General features: G+C 50.0%; 2 protein-coding genes across 2 annotated transcripts in view; both read left to right on the top strand.

The window, feature by feature from the left end:
• LOC149370903 (carbonic anhydrase-related protein 10-like) overlaps nucleotides 1-23,879 on the top strand; it is a 183,110-nt gene that overhangs the window by 68,002 nt on the left and 91,229 nt on the right. The gene's annotated exons all lie outside the window — the stretch shown is intronic.
• On the top strand, nucleotides 1,078-3,792 carry LOC149370904 (uncharacterized). The gene has a single exon (XM_089584272.1). The coding sequence runs from the start codon at nucleotides 1,078-1,080 to the stop codon at nucleotides 3,790-3,792; it is 2,715 nt and encodes a 904-aa protein (XP_089440398.1).

The raw sequence follows: 23,879 nt of genomic DNA, 5'->3' as shown, positions 1-23,879 counted from the left end.
GAGTGAGATGAGATAAAAGCCGTGCGCACCGAGCGCGTAGTTAATTGGGATCCGCTATCTGGGAGCCAGGCGTGCCTTGCTCCGTGGGCGAGCCTAATGGAGCTGCAGGTGTCCGCAGAAGGGCTGCTATCGTGCTCGGCGTGGTTTTCGTGCAGACCCGCTCGCGTGGGATGCGGGGTGTTTGTTATCACGTTTTATTTTCAGTGTAAATAATGAATGACTTTGACGTTTTTTCTTCAGTTCTTCAGCCCTAATTGGTAGACAGAGAAAGGGGGAAAGTTAAACAGCCGACGCCACTTTGATACAGCGATGCGACATATGAGGTGGCGAAAATTTTGCCTGAATCAAGGTGGAAGCTTTGCTTATTTGAATCCAAAGTAGCAAAGGATGACGCTGCAATTCAACAGCACGCAAGCTATGTTATAGTTCACTCTTGATACGACGGTTACCTGGTGTGCTTTTCTTCTTAAAAGGTTTCGTAGAATAAAATTTCTTCATATTTTGGTGACAATATGGCAGTTTGGTGGCGTGCCCATGTTGTGATGGATAATCAGGCAATCTGCCAGTCGATTCTCTGCGCCCTGTGACGGCGATTCCTCAGCGATGGGATCCCATAGTTTTCAGTATTAACCGCATTATGTGCGGCTTCCCCTTTCATGGCCTTGAGAAGTGGATGGACGAGCACGCAATCAGACAATTCCTTTGTTCACTTTGCTAATTAGAATTCGTGTCAGCCTCCTTTCGTAGTGCTCTCGAATAAAATATAAAACGTACAGTCTTCTGTTACTGACAACCCCAGAATGCCAGCATCAAAACTTTGTCTTTTTTAAGGAAGCCCGGATAAAACTGCTGCATAAAGTTTTTTGCCTATTTATCGTATGCGCCTCCGGTTTCTGCTTTTTTCTCCTGTAGGAATTAAAATTAAACACAGCATTCGCACTGCTGCTGCATTTCCGTTCGTCTTTTAATTTTTTTTTCTGCTTCTTCGATGTAACATGGACGCACCAGTCGGCGCCAGCACGGGCCGCCGAGCGGGTGCGGTTAGAAAAGGAGGAGGACAAAGCAGCAAGGGCAAAGATGTTCGCGTCGTTCAGCGCCGTCGCCTCGATGGCCCTGTTTCTGATGCACAAGGGCGGCAGGCTGCCAGACCGCGGCCCGGGACCTCCGAGTTATATGTCCAACCAGCTGCCGTACACCATGGACGTGACCCCGGTGCGTCCTTACCAGGCGCCGGTCCACTACATGCGCAACTTCCTGGATCGCCTGGAGTCCAGGCCTCGGGACATTAACTTCTTCCTCGAGCTGGCCCGGGAGCCCAACAGCTTCATGGACATCTTGGGTAACTACCAGCACGGCATCAGTTCTGTCGTCCAAGTCGGCAATGTCCTCCTAGCCGTGGTGGCCATCGGTGGCGTAGTCGTGGTAGCTGGGCGCTGGGTCGGCTACTTCGGTGGAGACAGCAACAAGGAGAGCGAGGGGGAAGAGGATAACGAGGAGGAGGAACAGGAAGAGCCTTCGCCTTCCTACAAGACCGCCTACACGACTGCCATGGCCGTGACGTTGCTCCTGGCAGCCATCGGTTTTGTGCTGTCCTTCTTGCTGTACGAAACAAGCAGCGACCTGAGCGCCTCTATCGACACCCTGCCAGCGGTGAAGGAGATGGCGGCCAGGGACCTCGCCGCCTTCGTAACCAACACGATCAACCAGAGGATGGAAGACGCCGGGCGCAAGAAGCGGCGCCATCTTGATGAGATCGAAGGCGACTTTGAAAAGGCGTTCAGTCGCTTCCTCGAATCTCGCATGCATGAAGAGCTGGTGCAGCGCAACGGCCTGAACGTCACCGACTGCGCCAAGAACGTCCGACAAATCGGAATGCTCTTTGTAAAGGACGGAGTTAGGTCTCAGGGAAACCGGTTGCTGCGAGCGAGCAAAAGTCTGGCCCGGATAAGTGACTACCGGAAACGACTGTGTGGTCTGGTGGCGAGTCAGGTGGCTAAGACGACGTCCAAGGAGAGGAAGCAAGTCGTAAAGAGTCTGAAGAAGCAGCTTCACGACAGTGCGAAAGCAAGGGCCGAAGAGGAACTGAAAGAGACGCTAAGCGGTCTAGACAGAGCTTTCAACAGGCTGATGACATACGGCTCAAGGACTGGCTGGTGGGAGAGGTTCCGGTCGTCCACGCTCTTCGGACTTGTACCCATCTTCTTCCTCTGCATCTTCGCTATTATGATACCTTTCATCGTGGTAGCCTTGACGCAGCAAAACGTTGACGAAGAGACCGAGGCTAAAAACACTCGTTTCCGGGTCGCTGGCGTAGCGCTGGCGTATGGCGCCTTCTTCCTGTACATAGTGGCTGTGCTGGCACTATACTTGGCTCTGCAGGTCTTCCCTTACGCCGCGGTCGGTGAATGTTACCTCTGCAATTCCTACAGACAAGGATCATTCAAGGTCCTGAACATGCTCGCAGTGCGGCTGTGGCCACTCAACGAGCGGGCCTCAATGTTCCGCGGTATCCACCCTAGCGAAATATTAGGCAAATGCAGCCACGGAGACGCCACACTCGCCGACTTGGCCATCCCTGCTGAAGTGCGCCAGGACATGGACGTCACCCCCGGTAGCACAAGAGTACCACTTCTGGACACTGAAAGCTTAAGAATGGCCAAGCTAATGCCTTCGTTCCTCGTCCACGACCGACACGTGGCTCTGCTACCTGCTGATGACGTCAACGTGACGGTGTTTGTCAAGACCCTACGCATAAGCCTGTCCAAGGAGCGAGCCCTCACCGATGGCACGCGGCGCACGGCGTCCGCTTTCTTGAAGAAGCTGGACAAGGTGGACCTACAGGACGCCGCTGCGCGTATGGCCGCGACCAGCTACCGCCGCATGTTGCTCACGATGCTGCCCAAGTACTATGCGCAGTACCTCCATGGGCCGACCATCACCCAAAACGTCGGAAACTGTGGGCCCGTCTACAATGTCGTGGACAAGACCATGAGTGCCACATGCGATGGCTTCGTCGACTCGCTTTTGGCGTTCGTGTTTTTCCTGGTGGTGACTGCCGTGGTGTCCACGTTGGTGGCCGTCATGGCCGCGGCTAAGAAGAAGAAAAAGAAGAAGAAGAGCAAGAGTAAGAAGAAGAAGAAGAGCAAGAGCAAAAAGAAGAAGAAGAGCAAGAGCAAGAAGAAGAAGAAAGGAAGCAAGAGCAAGAAGAAAAAAGGTAGCAAAAGTAAGAAGAAGAAAGGAAGCAAGAGCAAGAAAGGCAAGAAGAAGGCGAGCAAATCGGATGAGGGGGAGAAATCGGAAGGAGGAGAGTCGTCCGAGTCGGCTGCCTCAACCAGTGCCTCGGCTAGTCCGACGACTAGCGCTGCCTCGGCTCCGGCGAAGCCGGCGGCTGCGGCTGCACCCGCGGCAGCAGCCCCTGCTAAGCCCGCGACACCATCGGGCTCGGGCTCCTTGAAGACAGCCTCGCAACCGACTCTGATCCGCGTAACGAGCACCAGGACGGAAGACACCATGATGGGTCCTGTGGACGAGACTGAGTTTGTGGAGATACGGCTGCCTGGTAAGGGGGCGTCTGGAGAACAGGTGCCGACGGCTACTGTTGGCGTCGGTGCCCCTCCTGGCGCTGTTCCTTCTGGCACAGCTCCTCCTGGCGCGTACCCACCTGGTGGGTACCCTCCTGGTGGGTACCCTCCTGGCGGGTACCCACCCGGCGGGTACCCTCCAGGCGGTTACGGCGCACCTTACGGTGCCCCTGCTCCGCCGCTCGGCATGCCGCCCTATCCTGGTCGGTAGCCAGCCGTGCCGATGGTCATGTTGTGTTGTGTACCAAGAACAGAAAAAAAAGAGTTGCTTGTCCTTTACGAGCTTGCCTCTCCTTATTGGAAGATTGAAGACACTACCACATCTTTTGCTATTTCAGTAGAGAACCCTGATTAAGAGCGTCTTGTTAAGAGACTTGAGATTCTACGTTGAAGACATAAGTTTGGGGCATCGTGAAGTGGGAAGACACGAAAATTGTGTCTTCTAAATAAAAGCGACGTGATGTCGGAAGTATGAATGAAAAAAAAAATACAACTGGCGTGAATCGCGCAGCTGTAACCGAAACTAGCTTTTCGAGCAAGCCGGTAAATAATCCATCTTTACCGCTCATGACAATATAGAGTTCTGTAATAGCGCCCCATCAGTTTTCTGATGCCATTGTCGCCGCCCCTCCCTCGTCGCAGAGGTGATAAAAGCGAATCGCAAAAGCACCTAAGAATTTATTCCGCATGGAGTCAGGTGCGGTGCTAACTACAGCCCCGGTGGTGTTTGTATCTCAAGCAGACTTTATGAGCGGAATGCCACAGCCAGGATATCTTGCAATGGCTCCTGTTCAATTGCGATTATATCCACGGGGCATCCGCGCCAGCTGCGAATGGCTACAGTAAAGCGATGTACAACTCTGAGCATAAGACTTCTAGGTTTAACGCTCCTGGGCACAGTTCCCTTCGGCTACTCCGCCACCACTAGTGTGCATTGCTAACATTTATCTAACCAGATCTGAGGTCCAAGCCAAGCTGGATGTGCCTCGCCTTGTGCTATAAGGTGCGTGTAACGGGGCTCTGAAAACAACTATCAGTTATCTGCGAAGCCCAAGAGGATTACGAGCGACACCGACTTTGCCCCAGCTTAACCCAAACAGCAGAACGTCTCATCCATGTTGAAGCTCGTCTTGTCTTCTTAGTTTATTTCTCTCGCGTGTGTGAAGAAAGAGAGAGAGAGAGAAAGCAGTTTAATGAAAGGAAAGATGGAAAGGCCGACCGGCTGTAATGTGGCCCTGGCCAGCCACTCCACACTGGAGAAGGGTGAAGGAAAAAGTTCGTTCGGCAACAACAAACAGCGTCACTACGCGCGTAGTATTCACGGCACGAGCCCACTAGCCGGCAGTGCAAGTCAGTTCGTCTTGGATCCGCCACCCTAAATCCCCTTTTTCTTCTTTTTAAACTACTCCTCGTGACCTGCGCTTTTAGCCGACGCGTGCTAAAGCTGGCGGCGAGTAAAAGAAGGTTCGTATTCGGGCTGCCCTGCGTTCGTTACTCCCTTCCATTCACGGCGCCGCGGTTTCGCTCCCACTTTCCATTCTTTTTCTTCTTCTCCTATTCTCTTTCTGCTTCACGCCTGGCGCACAAATGCGCGTTCGAAGTCGTTGCTTTCGCTTCCCTGGCACTGATGGCGCCGCCACTTCGGCCGCAATAGCAGCATCCGAACAGTCCTCGTCGTCTTCCCTCTTTCCTTCTATTTCGTTTAAAAAGAAACGGAGGAAAGAAGAAGAGCGGAGAAAAAAAAAGAAATCAGGCCCCGCCAGTCGAGACAGCAGCCGGAAGCACAGAGCGGAACCCGCGGTGCAAGCGGCGAGAGCAACTAATTTCGAAGAACGCATTCCGATTGCTTTCCTTTCGAGTTGGCTGACTCCCTCCTGCTGTGCTGTGCTATTCTCCCCAAATTTCTCTTTCTCTCTTCTTCTTCTTCTTCTCCGCTTCACTTTGTGTTTTTCATTCCTTGTGTGCACCGCCCATCCTTCTCACTGTGTCTCTCAACCACCTCGCAATTCTCTCATAGTTTTTCCTCTCTTTTTTTTATTTCTTTTCCGTTCCGCACGTTTGTGCAGCGCATGTGACTGGCTTCTTTTCTTTTTTTTCTGCCGCTTTGTCTCCCATCCCTCTTTCTTCAAAACTCGGCTTCGCAATAAATTGTGGCGGCCGTATCGTCCCTTTTCTCCCTTTCTCCCTCCCAAAAGCGGGAGAATGCGCCGACGAGAGAACCGAAAGCAATACTGCCGTAGGAAATAGAAAGAAAGTGAGAAAGAGGGACTCAAGGTGATCTAAAGGCGAAAGCTGTCTATAGATTCACCCTCAGCTGGTTTTCATTGGCTCGGCAGACGGCTCTGCCTCTCCCACACTCGCTCACAGCAATTCGTGCACTGGCGCGCACGTCTGTTTTTTTTCCCTCTTCACTCGCGACGAAGTACGTACGTATACGCCTAGTTTGGGCTCTTGTGCCTGGCGCGTTATTTGAACTTATTCCGGCTTGGCTTGCCTTGGTTCGGCTCGTCCTCACGGGTGCATTCTCGGTCCGCGCGCGCGCCGCCGTATTGGCTTTGTCGCGACGCGCGGGAGATGGAGAGCATGTCCTTTCCTCTATCGGGGGTGCGGGGAGAATTTATTTACGCGCGCTGGAGCTCTCCACTTCTTCCTAACTCCTCCCGGTTTCCATCTCTACTCCTTCCCTTCTCCTTTTCCTCCTCCTGCTCCTCCTCATCTGCTCGGTCTGCCCCGTCGGAGACCGATCTCACCCGCAGAGTCTAGCTGGCTTCGTGCCTAGCTCCTTCCGTTGGCAACCTCTCCTTTTCACCCACACACCTACACTCCCCACCGGCCCCTCTCCCCAGCGCATCGGCCAACTCCCTCTTTTTCCCGCGTCGAAGAGATGCCCCGTTCTGCTCCGGCGCATCCTCCCTTAGGAGAAGAAAAGTTTTCGTTTCGCGTTCACCGATGTGGTCTCGTCCGCTGTTTTGTTTGTCGCGCTCTTTTTGCCTGTATACCTTTATCTCCCTATATACGCGTCCTAAGCATTTTGCGCTGGTTGGTTTTATCTTTTACGCCACGTTCTGCCCGATTTCTATTCACCCCCCTTGTGGCAGTAGGACTGGTATTTCTTTTTGCCGTACTTACGTGCTCCGACGTATTTATTTTGTTTGTTCGGGGCATCCCAACTCCTTGAGGGCGGCGAACTTCAGGCAGCGCCAGGGTGTTTAATAATGGGCCTATTCTTACCCCGCAGAAATGAGCGGAGAGTAAGTGGAAATACGTCTCAAATAAAACGCTGCCATTTTTAGTGGAGCAAGCTTTGAAAGGCACTTGATAGACGGATCTCCTTAGCTTTAACTTTTGTCAACTAATAAAAAGAAGACCGAACAACACTGTGTGACATTCGGCATTTAAATTACCTCGCAGGTATTGTGCAAGAACTGCAGTGAACCATACACCGAAGTGCAACGTAATTATTGGCTGCGTGAGGGGTGCTACTGAGCGCTCGTATTACAAAACCAGCTGCGGCAAACGAAAACGAGTTTCGCAGTGAACATTTTTGAATGATGTATTAAGCAGGTCAGGGTACTATTAACGAACGCTCCGAACAACCACCTTCGCACAACCAGGCAGTAATTTTCCGGCTAGTAAATGGCAACGGTTCTTTTTATGACAATAGTGGTAGTGTTTCTATGTGTAGAAACACTGTACGACTGACAATCGCCTGCTCGTGCAAAGCACAAAATGACCTTCCTCGACTCGACTGCCACCGGCATGAATTAGCGGAGACGCAGATGGTATGGTATGGTATGGTATGGTATGGTATGGTATGGTATGGTGTGGTATGGTGTGGTATGGTATGGTATGGTATGGTATGGTATGGTATGGTATGGTATGGTACGGCATGGCATGGCATGGCATGGTATGGTATGGTATGGTACTGTATGGTATAGCATGGCGTGTTGTGGCATTGTATAATACAATAAGATCATCCCCATCATCATCATCATCATCAGCCTGACTACTCCCACTGCAGGACAAAGGCCTCTCTCCCATGTCTCTCCAATTAACCGTGGCCTTTGCCAGTTGCGGCCCCCGTATCCCCGCAAAGTTCTTAATCTCCACCGCCCACCTAACTTTCTGCCGTCCCCTGCTACGTTTGCCTTCTTTTGGAATCCACTCCGTTACCTATAAGGACCACCGGTTATTTTGCCTTCGCAATACTATGCCCTGCCCAAGTCCATTTCTTCCTCTTGATTTCGACTAGGATGTCATTAGTCTGCGTTTGTTCTCTCACCCACTCCACCCGCTTCTGATCTCTTGACGTTACACCTATAATTTTTCTTTCCATAGCTCGCTGCGTTGTCCTTAATTTAAGCTGAACCCACTTTGTTAGCCTCCACGTTTCTGCCCGATAGGTGAGTACCGGTAAGATATAGCTGTTGTAGACTTTTCTCTTGAGGGATATTGGCAAACTGCCATTCATGATCTGAGAGCACCTGCCATATGCGCTCCACCCCATTCTTATTCTTCTAGTTATTTCCCTCTCATGATCCGGATCAGCGGTCATTACCTACCCTAAGTAATAATAATAATAATAATAATAATAATAATAATAATAATAATAATAATAATAATAATAATAATAATAATAATAATAATAATAATAATAATAATAATAATAATAATAATAATAATAATGATAATAATAATAATAATAATAATAATAATAATAATAATGTTTATTTCCATCATAACAAATGATGGAGGTGGTGAGAAAAAAAGCGAGGACGCTTGACGAAGTTCTCACCACCTCAGGCAGTAGCATACAGCCAGACACATTGCGCTCTGTACATACTGTACATATGCAGCAGAAACAAAAACGAAACTGCAACAAAAGAATTAACAACACGTAATAAGTAGGCTTATTTATTCTCTTACTACTTCCAGCACCTCGCTAACTATTGCGAACTGCTGTTCCCTTGTCAGACTGTTGAATATTACTTTGGTTTACTTTGGTTTTGGTTATGATATGTTATGCTATTGAATGGTATGCTATGGCATGATATGGTGGTATAGTGGAATGGCATGGTACGTGGCATGTTGTAGTGGGATGAAGTGCGGTGTGTTACTGTGTGGTGTATATTATGGTACGGTACGGTATGCCATGATGTACGGTGAGGTGTGGCGTGGTGTGGTATACTATGTTAACGTCTCGAAGCCATAGATGGGCTGTGAGGAACACCGCAGTAAAGGGTTCCGGATTAATTTAGTCCATTTGGGATCCTTTGACGTGCGCTGACGTCACACACCACACGAAAGTTTTCGATTATCGCCTCCATCGAAATGCGATCGCCTCAATCGGGATTCGATCTAGCCACCTTGGCCCCAGCGACCGAACTCCAAAGCCCCCAAGCCAGCGCTGTGGGTGTGCGCAGGCAGAGGAAATACGAGAGAAAATGCACGCACTATACACTCGGCGACACGATCGAGATGCGGAGAAGTGAGGCGCATAAAGATTTCTCTTCGTAAATGACTCAAAGTGCCGTGAACAGGGCGCGCCGTTTCCCGGAGCGCGGACGTTAGGCGCGGGTAGACCACGCGTGCTTTAGGCGGCGGGCGCTCGAGAGTGAAAAACACACTCTATCGGCGTCACCAGCAGCAAGTGGCGTTCGGTGTGCTGTAATGTGTGCTCCTGTATGTATCGGCCGTTGGGCTCGGGTCACTGCGCCCCATTACACCGGCAACTGTGGCACTGCGTGCTTTGTTTCGCGTCGTCGGCACCGATCGGCCGCCGACGTCTCTGCCCTCCTTCGCAGCTGGCTTGAAGTCGTTTGCGAAGGCTGCGGGGTCTTAGCGCTCAGCCGCGGTTAACGCCGGGCTCTATGGGAGCACTACGACGCCATTTTTTCAGTCGTCGGCCGGAGCGTTTAATGACGCTGGCCGGCGGACGGCGAGGAAGCAGTCGAACGCCGGCGGTGATCTGGAAGCGGAAACGACGTCACTGAGCAAACTGCTTTCCACTCCCCCTACACCCTCTCCTGTATCCCAGCACGCTGTCTCTCTGCCTTGCCAGTGTGTCTGCTACTGACAGGGCAGCGTTGTTAATACTGTCCAAAGCAACGAGCGCCCAAGTCGTTATTCATGGTGTGGCTAGTGGATCTAACAGTCAGGGCCCCATCTGTCTCTTGTGCTGGGGGCCAAGTATCTCGGGTGCAGCCGTGCACTTTGGGCGGAAGAACGAAACGCTTAAGCCGATGTCCAGGCGAGCGTGAAATCTACTGCAAAGACCAGCTGAAGAGAGGTCCTTGCTTTTGCGTTTTGTCCGTGTTAGATGACTGCGCTCACGCGAAGTCGGCATAGCGGGAATGAAGTAAATGGATTTCTCAAGACTTCGTGGCCCATTATGGCCGCGTACATCCAATAACATCATAGGAAGAAAGCTTGGATAACAAAAACGCTTCACTGTCTCGTTGTTAGCGTTGCGCTTGACATGATGCCAACTCGCGATACCAAACGATGTTTTGAAGCATCAGTGTGTGTGATTTCGCTTAATCTTTAACTTCGCTAAGACAGAGTAGTTTCTGAGAAACGGCCAATATTAACACATGACCGAGTCGCCAGCTAATCACGACCTGTTTTGAGAGCGCCTGAATAGTTTTGAAAAATCGCTCCGTAATTTGCTTAAAGGTGCAGTGAAGAGGAATCTAAACTCGTCTTTTTACCGCGGAAACTCAATCTACAAGTTCCGAGCATTCTTAGAAACTGCGATATATTGCCCTTTGTGGCCGATTTCCCTAACTAAATCGGATTAACGTCCGGCTCCCGCCTTTTCTATTTTTTTTTTAATTCTACCCGTACGGTGGACAGAGTCGACCAACGCGTGGAGTGCCTTTCAGCCAGCTCCGAGGAGGCTTGCCGCTCTGCCATCGGCGGAGTGATACATAGTAATCCGTAGTAGCAAATAGTCCGCGCGTATTTTTATTTCTGCGGGCTTATTTTGCAGCTATATTATCTGCGAATGAAACTATTTATTCACGGAAATTTAAAAATAAAATAAAGCGAAAGCAAAACCTCCACGGAGCCGTCTGAAAGGCACTCCACGCGTTGGTCGACTCCGCCCACCGTACGGGAAGAATTAAAAAAAAAAAGGGGGGAGCGCTGGATGGTAATCCGATTTAATTAGGAAAATCTGCCACACAGGGGAATAAGTCGAAGTTTATAACAATGCTCGCAACGTGTAGATCGAGTTCCCGCGGCAAAAATACGTGTTCAGATTTCTCTTCACTGCACCTTTAAGATTTGCATGAAGACGGCTACCTTGGAGCGTTGTTAGTAATTTCCGGCTGTAGATGTAACAGCGCGCAGGCGTAGTTGAATGTGTAACAACGAAGACACAAGACGAGAGGGCATGACAAGCCCAGCTTTGTGCCCTCGTCACCTTGTACACGACTGCGTCTGCGCGCTGTAACGCCTACAACCGGGAATTAACTCTAAGCGTCCCCACTGTTCACGGTGTGCGCCAGTTGTTACGGTCGCTTAGTCAAGTAGATGATTGAACGTTACATCGGATGCTAACAGCCTCTTCCTTAGTACGCCTGCTCCTTTGTTAAAACAAGGGGCTCGGTCACGCAGAATGATTCCGTCCGCTAGAGCGGGCGCTGAAGAGGGCAGACAGTGCACTCGATCGGCGTGACTCCAGGGGAACATCGGGCGTTGAGCGATGAACCAAACTGGAAAGAGGGGGGCGCGTCCTGATCTTTCCGCACCAGCGATCGAGAGGCCCGTGATTAGCGCCACGTGTCGTTAACGCGGCTAACGAAGATGACCGCGCCGCCCCAACACGAGCAGCCTTCGGTTCATTTGCGACGCGACAGTAGCGTGCACACCCGCGTCCCTATAAGCGGAAAGAAACGGACGGGAATGACGCTTTGCGTGGAGGCGTGAAACGTGAAACGCAGCGTGGGGTATAATCGGCCGCCGTGAGGCTGAGTTGGGAGATGTTTGCGCGATAGGGGACAGCCTGTCATTATACTGTGTACAGCCTCGTCCCCTTTTTCTTTTTTCTTGTTTCTCTTCAATGAACGGTTGGCCATTCGAGTCTTCCCAAACTAGCTTAACCTAACCGAACCGAACCTATAAGAGTGTCGCGCGTTACTCATGCATGCAGTGGCGTGAAGTGAGCGATGTCGTCGGATACGGATCGTTTGCGGGGTAGAGACGAAAAGAGTGGTGACTGCCGTTAGTCTGCCTACCGCGGCGGATTCGCGGCTGCTGGGTCACAGCGCGATGCGCAAGAACGCCTATTTTACTGAGATTTTGGCAAACATTGAATCAGGGGTAGCCCTTCACAACGGTGTGTCTGAAAGATCAATGTTTTACATTAGCACGTAACCGATTGCAATGCGTTAACCAGACATCTCCCTTTATCTTTTTTTTTTAACCTAGATCGAAATCGAGTGCAGCAAATAGGAACCGTAGCGAGCCAATGCACCCATTTCGTTCCTACAACAATTCGTTTATTGAGGTTTAGCGTCCCAAAGCAACTCAGGCTATGAGGGACGCCGTAGTGAAGGGGTCCGGAAATTTCGACCACCTGGGGTTCTTTAACGTGCACTGACATCGCACAGTACACGGGCCTCTAGAACTTCGCCTCCACTGAAATTGGACCGCCCCCGCCAGGATCGAACCCGTGTCTTTCGGGCCAGCAGCCTAGCGCCGTAGCCACTGAGCCACCGCGGCGGGGCCGTTCCTACAACAACTAGGATGACCCTCCCACCCTGTGCACACACAACGAGGTTCTCAATAAAAATGAAAATTTAATTTAAAGTTGAACAGAATTTTAACTTCTGCTGATGAAGGTAAATTTGCCTAAAAACAATTACGCGCGTGTAAGAAATATAACTGGTTTGTGCTTCCTCATGTTCCTCGCGTCGGGACTTGATTTGGGCGCGGAAGTTTTCGCAGACGTACCGTACAAATTCGCTTGCATAAAGGCCACGTGGGCAAGAGAATAATGCTGCGCAGGACAAGAACTTAGAGAAACGCATGCCAAAGCCGTTTGCCCAAACAGAGGGCGCCGCCCAGTAGTTAGAGCGCGTACGTTTCCGGACGACCATTTTCGAATGCCTTCGGGCGTCATAAACTGAAGTAAAGTGACAGAATTTGGTGTTGATGTGAATGGCATAGTAGCTTTCCGTGGCACTGAGGGATATGAATTGAATTGCCGAAGCGACACATGGGGCAGCAGGTACGCCGTAATGAAGGGCTCCCAAGTAATTTAGTCCAATTGGGACTCTTTAACGTGCGCTGACATCGCACAGCACACGGGTGCCCTTTTGAATCTCGTCTCTACAGAAACGCGGTCGCCGTAGCCGGGATTGAAATCGGGTCTCCTGGCTCTTTAGCCGAGCGTCCGAACCACCGAGCCATCGCGGTTGGTTAAATGAACAATAAGGGTAGGGGTATTCGTAGTTGATCATTACGAAAGGTCACCTGAATATACAGCCTCTTAGTGCATAACCATCCTTCTAATGAGTATCAACGAAGTGGTTTCGTTGTCGTAACTTGTACGTGTAGTGGGCTCTGCTATTATTCACTAAGTATCCTGCACGAGGTTGATCCTTGCCCACGTGTCCCTACATCTACAATGTCTCGGGAATTAGAAAAACAAATAAATAACTAAATACGAAGGATTAGAAATTCGGGACAAGACTACCATCTCTTGCGCTCATTACGACCTTTTATGTCTTAGAAAAAATCCTCTCTTCTTTCTTTCTTTTATTTGCCCTTCAGACCCTAGACGCCAGTTCCCAAAATAAACCTATGCAACACGAGAAAAAAAGCATATAAACAGAACGAATAAGAAAACAGGATCCCAGCGGCAAGCAAGCTCGCACAGCTCACCTCGAGAGGCCCACACCATCAGCGCGGCTCTGAGGGTAATGTCGTTATGTTATAATTATTAATACAAGCTTAATAACGGGCCCGTAATGAGCAGCTCCCAAAGAAGGCTCCCCTTTTGCCGGCACTCTCCCAGCCCCGTTGCGCCTACTTGTGCTCATTTTTTTCCCCGCAAAAGACGCCCGGAGAGGGAATGAACCCAAGCGGTGGGGATATAAGGAAAGAGCTAAGGTCGGCAGGGAAGCCCGGTGGGTCGGGTGGGAGGGGGGAATCAGCCGGCGGTGAGGGACGTTTTGAAGGCGGTCGCGGCAGCCGCTAGGAAGAGGCTCGAGGAGGGTGCGTGGGAGTCGGCTCGGAGGGGCCTGGAAGAGTTTGGTAGGAAAGTTTTCCGGCCTGCGTCTTAATTGCCACCGAGGTTTGTTAACGACCGGATGTCTTGACTGCGCCGTTTGAGCCGCGGGGACAGACGGTTTAATGAGCTGAAAACTCCTTTCCCCTCCTTAGCTGGCCGCAGCTGCTTTTGCCGCTGCAGCGCTGCTCCGCTAGGCGATTTTTATTTGAGCCGCGATCTTTTCACGTTTATGTTTGTGTATTGCTTTATTTTTGTGACGAGCGCCAAAACGAGACAGAAGCGTGGAAATCTGGGTTCATATGGGAGTAAGAAGGGTAAAAACAAAGAATAAAGACGTAGATTAATATAAAAAAAAAGGAAATGGTGTTGCTCTTGAGTTCAGCAGCAAAACGAACCTCTTCTTTATCCCAAAGGACCCTGCTGAGAGCGAGGAACTCAATAAAAAAAAAGCAAGAAAGACAGAATAAAGAAACAATAGAACAAGTATGTCGCGCACAAATACAAGTAGAACATGACGGATACGGCCGTATTGTTCCAGCCAAGCTCAGGTAACAGAAACCAAAGCGCTTTACCTGCCATCCGTCGATGCTGCTTTTTCTCTGAAAGGCTCGTCCTTTGTCTCCGCGAAATCCCCTTGTTATTGGCCGGTCAGTCCCTGCTGTTCCTGCCGTGATAGGCGTGCTCGGTGAAGGCTGTACGCATTTTTTTTTATCCTCGATTAATCTTGTCTGTCCTTTTCTTGTTCTTCTAGTTCGGGCTTGCTGAGAGACTAGTAATTTGGAAGGGAATGGTTCGAGTTACCATTGTTCATCCCGGCTCTAGGGTATTGTTTAGTGAGGCTGGTAATTCGCGCAGCTCCCCCGTTCTGGCTCCGTGTTACAAGAGTCTTCGTTCAGTGATTCCCCTTTGTGAAGCGGTTGTTCCAGCCATATGAGCCTACTGTGGCAATCGGTGAGTTCTTCAGGATTGTTTGGAGGGTTAAAGAGTAGGTTGCGTACCGTGCGAGCACGTATCGATGGCGAGACTGAGGTGCACTCAAATTGTACAAACACTTTCGGGACATAGACTGTGTCGTAAAATGACACTATTTCTTTTATTACCACTAGTGTACCATGTTCTGTAAGTTAAGGAGCAAATTGAAGGCTTGTTTATTTGCTGAATTCTAACAGCACTCGAGGCGGAGCAGCACGTGTTCACAGTTTGAAAAAAATTCAGGGGGGCACTTTGTTGACCTAAAGTGCAGTGAGGCGAAAGCGTTTAGTGCGGTGTTGCTGGTTGTGTCACTGATATATGGTTCAGATGTTAGTTAAGTACACAGTTGTTTGTGAATCTTAAATGCTGGAGATCGGCTGCTGACCCGAAAGACGCGGGTTCGATCCCGGCCGCGGCGGTTGAATTTCTTGAAGGCGAAATTCTAGAGGCCCGTGTGCTGTGCGATGTCAGTGCACGTTAAAGAACCCCAGGTGGTCGGAATTTCCGGAGCCCTTCACTACGGCGTCTCTCATAGCCTCAGTCGCTTTGGGACGTTAAACCCCAACAAACAAACAAACAAACAAACAAACAAACAAACAAACAAACAAACAAACAAACAAACAAACAAACAAACAAACAAACAAACAAACAAACAAACAAACAAACAAACAAACAAACAAACAAACAAACAAACAGACTTAAATGCTGGAGACACTGGAGGGCGTTTGGGAGGCATCCATCTGATTCGAATTCTTTCTGCAAATACTCTCCAGCGTCCTAGACAAGGAGAATTACATATGCGTTGGCAGGAAGTAGCGTAGCCATTACCACGCTCAGCTGCGGAACGGAAGGATGGTGGTTCGAATTTAATCGTGCCCAAAGATTTTTTCTTCTGGATCTGAATAGAAAAAGCCGGACACCTCTGCTGACAACCTTCTGTCGACCACGATGAGGCATTAAAGGCTTTCGCCGTAAAATTTTGTGAACGACCTGTCCGGTACGCAAGGTGCGCAGGTAGCGGGTGTGCGCTGAATGGAGCCCAGGAAAGGTGCACAGCAGATGATTCACAGTAGCCTTCATGGCGGGTATACGGGGCAAAAGGGGGCATGTGAAATGAGGCGTCTGGGATAAGGACTTCCAGCAGAGTCCCATACCAAGGAAATCAGTGCATGCCTGTGCCCACTCTGATTCCCCATAGAGCGACGTCCGCACGACGAGTTAAGTTGGCGGTGAGGTTCACCGTTGAAGTAGGCCACACCTAAACAAATGAATGGTTACTTACGCAGGAGAAATGCGTTCTTTGTAGAGAAATTGAGCACTGGGAGCGGGCGTGTCCCCTCCTTCACTTGTTTTTATACTCATGTTGGCACTACTTATTATGCTCGTTCCGGTTTTGATAGTACTTTTTGTGTATGAGGTATATTTTGTATCGCCTCCACCCCTCCCCCCTTCCCCCTCTACTATGTTCTACCCTCCCTCTAGGGCGTTTAAGGGTACTGTGAATTTTAAATACATAAATAAATGCGCATAAGAACTTTGAGTCAGAAAGTTGTCGGAGCCGATGCATTTAAACATAAGGAACCACAGCAGTTCGAACACATTTTAGCGATAATTAGAACGTCACCAATTCAGAATAAGAGTGATAAAAGGCACGAATTGAGCAATTACTTAAGAGCTTATATTTCGCACAGGGCAAAGGAGCGGGGGGGGGGGGGGGGGGGGAGCATTTCTACGGCACAAACTTTCTGGAACCATTTGTACAAACAATTCCCCCCCCCCCCCTCCCCCCGATTATATTTCGCGCAGGGCAAAGTCGCAGGGTTGGGGGGGGGGAGGAGCATTTCTACGACACAAACTTTCTGGAAACATTTCTACAAGCAATACCCCCCCCCCCCCCCCCCCCCTCCTCCACTTCTGTCATAGCGAATGCATTAAGACTTTTAACGTCAAAAGCGTAGTATCCGAACTAAGTAAAATCGATTTGCGCACTTTTTTTTCGATGCTTTGCTTCGTACAAGCTAGCTTTCCCCCGACTACAGTTCCGAGCCCCACAAGACGCTCTTGACCGGCAGGGGGAAGTAATCAAGGCTTCCACAGCGAAGAACGCTCTGCCCGTCACTGTGTTTCGAGTCGCCGGCACGCAATATTCGGCGCAGCCGACGTGGAGCGGTATTAATGTGCTCTTGCAAGACACCCCGTTCGCGATAGAACAATGCAAGAGAAATAGCCTTCCATAAATATCCTTCTGGCCACGTTTCTGCAGTTTCCTTTCCTTGCGCCTAGCGATAAATAAATAAATAAGCAGAAAGTGAGAGAAAAGGGCGAAACAAGGAAGCCAGGGACAAGAACATATTCCGCTTGTCTTACATGTCTTACAACAAGTGCATTCAATTTTCCTCCTTTTTCCGCGTGCCTTTTTGGACCGCCTCCTACGGAGACAGCGGCGCCTCGGAGGAGCGTGTGCTGTGGAAGTGGAGATTAATCATTCGGCCGGGGGGGTCCACAAAATATAGCGTCCCCTCGCACCAAGCAGTCGTCTTCGTCGTCCTCGGCCGGCAACACCAGCAGCGGCCCAAGCCTAGTCGAAGCTGGAGAGAGGCAGCCGGGTGCCCGTGATGGATAACCGAGCCTTCGAATCTCGCCCCGAAAGAGAAGCGGCCCAGAGTGCGCGTGGTCTCGGGTTCGCGATATTAAAGGTTTCTCCGTGGCGGGTGAAGTGGCTGCAGCTACGGGAGGAAAGGAATGCCACGGAATCGGCGGTCGCTTCAAGCAGGCTGAACCGCGCCGCGTGGGGAGACAGACAGACTGTCTTGCGAGAAGACGTGAGAAGAGGTCCGACAGAAACGGTGCTGTTGCAGAGGTAGAAAGTCATGTACCGTTATTGTGTAATCTGTACTCGTATCCGTATGATGGCGGACAGCGTTGCGTTCGTTTACCACCGCTGTTTTTAGAGATGAAACCGTAGGAGAGTGTTCTTGCTTGGTGCATCCGTCAGCGGAAGCGTCGTGAGCGCGCGCAATTCATGACTAAGCCTTCTTGCGTTTGTAATTGACAGGATATAACAGTGATAGCAGATATACTAATTCTAACTATTCTTTGTCGAAAAAAAGAAGTCTATTCAGTAAAGTCCTTGAGAGCCATGCACTGATGTATTAAGCAGCTCTAGGCTTTTGAGCTTGGAAAGGAGCCGAAAGACTGAGATATAACGCCCTCGCATACGACAGCAGTAAGCGTGCGTTTAATGTCTTTCCCCTTTGACTTCGAGCGTCACGTGTCGCCAGCTGTGGTTTCACGCAACAACTGTTAAACCGCTTGATGTAGCGTTCTCTCTTATCCGTGCGTCTGTCAAGTCTTTACCGGTTGGTGAATTCAGTGATCTGATTACCAGGTACAAAAATCCTGTCCAGTTTTTTGTCGCTGATCACGTTGCATGAGGCGCCATGCCAGCTTTAGTTGGAATGAAGTTCAGATCGCTCTGAAATTTTTTTTCGCGTACAGGCTTAAACCAGTCAAAAATAAAAGAACAAGGGCCATTTGGCCAAAGTGACACTTTTGTTCAAAAGCCAATTCAAAAAGCCGTGCTTTTTTTTTGTTAAATGTCTGCTGCTGATTCTGCTACTGTGAACCAGTGCATCAGTGCGAGTGCAAGACGCCGTGGGAGTTTTTCCCTGCGGACGGGCTGCTCTGTCCTCACGTATAAACAAAGACCGTTGCGCTAGGGCGTGCGCTCGAACCGTGTTCGAACCGCGATGGCCGATGAGTACCACACCTTAATAGAAGGCTGCGAAGGTCGTTCGAAACTGGGCTTCGCCCGCGATGGGCGCTTCCCCCAAACGTACGCCCCTAAAGAAAGCCGAGTGCCAGGCCGGGGGACGCTTGTAACCATTTTTACCGGTGGGTGTCCGGCGGTGGATTTCGAACCAACCACCTCCCGTAGCCGACACGGCGTCCAAACCACTGGCACTGAAAAAGGTCTCTGTGAGTCGCTTTGTCCCTGTCTTGAAGCCCGCAGTGACGGGATTTGAAGGCGCAGGATCTTTTCCCAAACAATGCAACCCTCGGAAGCCGAGCACCAGGGCGGGGCATGGCTTGCACCTATTTTGAGAAAACCGGATGGTACCCGGCCGGCAGCGGGAGTCGAACCCACCACTTTCCGAAGCCGAAGCGGGTGCATTGGAAGCGGCAGTACTTGCCTTAAAGCCGCTATAGACGACTTGGCGCATCGGTCGCGTTGTGGGAGGGCCATGGACGGATGTAACTGCGACGAAGTGTCGTCGTTCTTTGAACGCTGCTTGTATGCTGGAGGCAGCAGCCACAAGCTAGTGGCCTGTCGAACTTCGAACGAATACCCTTGGACGTTGACTGCAAACGCGCGCTGCACGACGAGCTGTTCAAATCAGTGCCAACACTTTTCTCACACCAAAGCACTTGTTGGGAACCTTCAAAAACAAATAATTGAAGGGGACACTTGAGCTCTGCTAAAGGTATGAGGCGATATCGTTAATGGGTTAATGCCCATATGTGCGGAATTTGTAGTTCTGGACTTAACTGTCATAGGTCCCTGGGAGTCCTTATACCTTTCCTGGCGCAGTGGTGCAGCGGTTAAGCGATGAGCCCCTGCACTCAGGCGCTTCCACCGGTGGGGCTAGAGCGACACAAGTTGCTCTTCCCTAGTGACCAATCCTTAATTGCCAGTTTCCACGGTGGTCAGTTTTCTCACAATCTGATAGACAGCTTGTGATGACGCCAAAAAGGTCACGTGACCTGGGTGGCTCACCTAGCTTGCTTCTGCGGGGATTTTTGGCTCAAAACGCCGACGACGACACCAGACTTTCTGCACAACGAGAACCTCAACGCTATCGCGGTAAAAAAAGAATACTCGCCGCAGACTCATGCATGGAAAGCAGCATTCAAAGCGAAGGCTACAATTGCTGAAGCAAGAATAGGACACCTAGATCTTAATAATTTTCAGTTGGTAAATTGGTAAATTAGTTTTTGAGGAAAGGAAATGGCGCAGTATCTGTCTCACATAACTCGGCGGACACCTGAACCGCGCCGTAAGGGAAGGGAGGAAGGTGGGAGTGAAAGAAGAAAGGGAAAAAGAGGTGCCGTAGCGGAGGTCTCCGGAATAATCTCGACCACCTAGGGATCTTTAACGTGCGCTGACATCGCACAGCACACGGGCGCCTTTTGCGTTTCGCCTCCACCGAAAGCGGCCGCCGCGGTCGGGTTCGAACCCGGGTATCCGGCTCGGTAGACGAGCGCCTTACCACTGAGCCACCACGGCGGGTATTTTCCGTTTGATTTCTGATTTTTTTTTTTTTTGGGGGGGGGGGGGGGGGGGGAACGCGCCGCGTAGGACATAACGTTTTCCCTTCCAAGCTCCGGTATGGGCGCATTTATGAGAACTTCCTTCCTTTGACAAATACCTGGACAACATCAGCGTTAAATTGACAACGAAAGGCCCCCAAGCATCTTGTTACTGAAAAAAAAAGCGCTTTCCTGGCGCGCTGAAATCCTACCCTGCTTCCGCTAAAATCAGTAAGCGGCCAGATGGCACAGGCGATAAGGTCACACTTGCGAACACGTTGCTGTTGCGTGCGGACTGAGTAGGCGAGAACGCGTAGGACGTAGAGAGAAACACAGACTGCACAAAGCGATATCATTCCTAAAAGAGAAAGCCATAAAGGTCAAGCTCAGACTGAGAATCAAAAAGACTAGCCCTGTGTTGTATCCCTCTAGAGTTTTCTCTTCTTCCCAGTAGAAGACAGCCGACTGCTAAAGAGCGGTGGCTGGCCATAGGCCGACGTGCCCGCGCGCCATATATTCTACTCGCTGTCTCCCGATTACGCAGGGATGTAGGGAACAGGCCTAGGGAGACCTCTAGGAGCCGTATAATATCGGCGAAGAGATTTACGAGTAAGTCGAGGGAAATTTATGGGCGCCGCGGAGGTGGCCTGACGGCAACATGGAAGCCAAAAGCCGACGCGGAAGAGAGAGATTGTGAAGTGGCGGGGAACGCGGCTGCTCGGGTAGGAAAAAAAAGAAGGACGGAGGGGGCGGCTATGAAGAGTGGATTTGATCCTTTTGAGGGAACGAGCTTCCGCCTTGTCTCGGCTGATACGGACTCTTGAGTCTCGTCCTCTGGCGCTACCGCAGATCGCGTGCCTCGTGAATACAGAGACTATCTTCCGAGAACAGACACGGGAAGATAGGAAAACACGAAGTGCAGAAAAAGTTGTGCTCATACCTTGCTGGCGGCTTTGCTTTGCCAGTCTGGTGTGAAATGTCAGCTTAAAAGCTTTGGGAAGTCAGGGCTTGCTGTTAAGAGGTGGTGACTTCGACCCTCGTCACTGCTGATGGTGACAGTGCTTTGATCTCTCGATGGTTCGTCATTTCTGGATATTCTAGATGTGCACTCACGGTGACAATTAGTAGTACGATCCGACCTTAGTTATAGATTTTAGAAAGAAGCGTGACACATTTCCAGCCAAAAGCTTACGGTCAGTTGAAGCGTCCCAAGCTTGCTGTAGCAAAATAGGGGAGTAGAATGCGGGTTCGTATTTGTTTGAGAAGGTGTTTTGTAGCGTGAGCTACTTTGGCCACATTCTCGCCGTTTCGCGTGCTCCCTCCGTCGACCATACTGCGCATGCGCGAGGAGCGAGTGACGTCACTGCGCTCAGCTGGCGCGCTTCGCCGCGCTCGCCGCTGCCGCTACTTCCGCCGGCGCAGAGCCACGTGACGTCACTGCTCATGCTACGTATATCCTGGCATAGCAGAGTTAAGACACTGACAACTTTTTGCAGGCTCAATGTGATCAGTGTACTTCTATGTTTCAATCTGTAGCGCAATTGTACCGGAAGCTTCGAGTAAAGGAAAATGCTTGTGTTGTGGTTTAATTTCTTTAAAGTGTGACTCTTTCAACTCGCTCGCGGCAGATGGTGATGATCGATTGTTGACGACCATTGCAGAATAATTTATTTTTGAGGTGGCATTCGTTGTCATGTAGCACGTCAGTTTATACAGACGGGTATAGTGCGGTTGTGTGTTTCAGAATTAATACAATCAAAGGGGACTTACTTCAACCCCAACCAATGTTAATTACTCCTCAGTGGTAGTACTTGAGCGTGAGCCTTACGTGTGTTACCACTGTTACCAAAACTGCAGACCACCTATTCCGTGACTCAACGCCTAAGGCGTTCCGCTTCTAAGAATGAGGGAGTAGATTTACTCAGCGGCCTGGCCAGCCGCGTTTTAAAACCGTCAAAGAGGAAAAATACTCTCGTCGTCCGGAATTACAGCGTGTGTCGAAGAATGCTATGCTGTCTTAGCAGGTACCAGTACCTTCAAAACAATATCACTCCTAACCCTAAGAGCAGCTTCAGGGCTTGATTATACCGGGTGTTTCAGCGAAATCTTTCAAAAATTTTCAAAAATAGGCTTTTTGCGGTAAAAATATCACTTCTACGGCATAATATTACCAGTGTCGGCGGACACCAGAGAATCGGTGAATCATTCTAAGTAGTAAGCTGCTTAATTGATCTTTGATATGAACTTTTTAACTAGTAGAGATAGGCCTTTAGTGGCAACTAGATTCACAGCCGGTCGTTAGTAATAGCCATATGAGTTTTTAGAATTTTGAAAACGTGATTGCCGTCGCCGCTGCGGCTCGACAAAATTTGGCTGCATTGTGCGAAATTACATGCTCTTCCGAAAGCATGCATGCAAAGCTAACCCTCCAGTGCCCATAACTAGTCGAAAAAGCCAAATTTTGTGGAGCCGCAGCGCCAAGGGTAATCGCGTTTTCGAAATTCTAAAACCTGATATGGCTATTATTAACGACCGGCTACAGATCTCTAATTGCAAATAGAAGCCTAACACTACTAGTTAAAAGTTAATTATTAAAAATTAGCGAATCAGCTCACTACATAAATTGATTCACCGGTTTTCCGGTGTTCGCCAACACTGGTATTAGTATGCCGCAAAAGCCCTATTTTTACCTCAAAAAGCCTATTTTCTAAAATGTTTGAAAGTGTTCGTTGAAACACCAGGTATATAAATACATTCCCTGTTTGGCAGTTGCTGCGTTGACCTAATAAGATTCTTCTCCATCTTCTTAATTGTTTTTTAAGCTCATTAATAAGAAAACAATCTTTGTGACGAGGCTAAACGTTTCAGGATTCTTCTTCGCTGCGGTGATCTACCGGGGAGAATGAGTCCGAGATTTGCAATCTCCGCCGCCGCAGCCTAATTTCGGTACTCGTGCAGTGCAGGAAAGCGCAGGTTTACTGAGATTTTCATTCCCTCTGAACAAGCTGATATGGTCTAAATCAATCCGAATGCATGCATTATGCGCCATAGCTTACAAGGTTCGGCACAAAGACATCTAGAATGACGGGAATCGTGCTGCAGATGAAGCCTGCGTGCATACAATCGTAAGTTTAGGAATGCCCTTGCCCCCGCCGACGATGGCAGGTAAGAACTTCAAGAGGTCATCAACGGATCGCATCCACATGCGCAGTTGGCAGCTTTAACCACGCCTGTGCCGCGCACTAGGGCTTCATTACAAGACGAGCGTCGGCTGCACTGGCGTGTAGATCAAGCCTGCTGCCCGCTATAGACGGGTGATCGGACGCTGAACCGGCACAACTTAGAATTCCGGGGAGCGCTTGCAAAACGAGAAATGTTGCGGCCGATGACCATCAAACGACCACTTCGAAACCAGCGAGCGCAAGCTTGTAATCAAGTTGGTCAGCCGTCCCACTCAGAGTGTAACGGTTACGCTCCTTACTACATTGCCACGTTAAAAAGAGAAAACGTCTAAAACACAAGATAAAGTAGAAAGGAGAACATAGGGAATAGAAAAGGGAAACGTGTATAACAAACAAAACAAGAAACATGCCCATTTTGTACACCCCCCAGGCCTACCGTCTTCCCTCACGCCTGTCCCGTCCTCGTTCGCAGAGCCCTCTTTGGAATTCCACGGATCATTCGCGTGAAATGGCGATCGAAGCCTCCCAAAGTGGCGCTGCTCGCTCTTTCCCTCGTTACCTCACTTCTTTTTTTTTTTTTTCTTTTCACGGTTC

Source organism: Amblyomma mixtum, chromosome 1 (assembly GCF_055824585.1).
Source record: "Amblyomma mixtum isolate Tamu chromosome 1, ASM5582458v1, whole genome shotgun sequence".
Taxonomy (NCBI): Eukaryota; Metazoa; Arthropoda; class Arachnida; order Ixodida; family Ixodidae; genus Amblyomma; species Amblyomma mixtum.
Note: the sequence above shows the minus strand (reverse complement) of the source record. Positions and strands in the feature narration are given on the sequence as shown.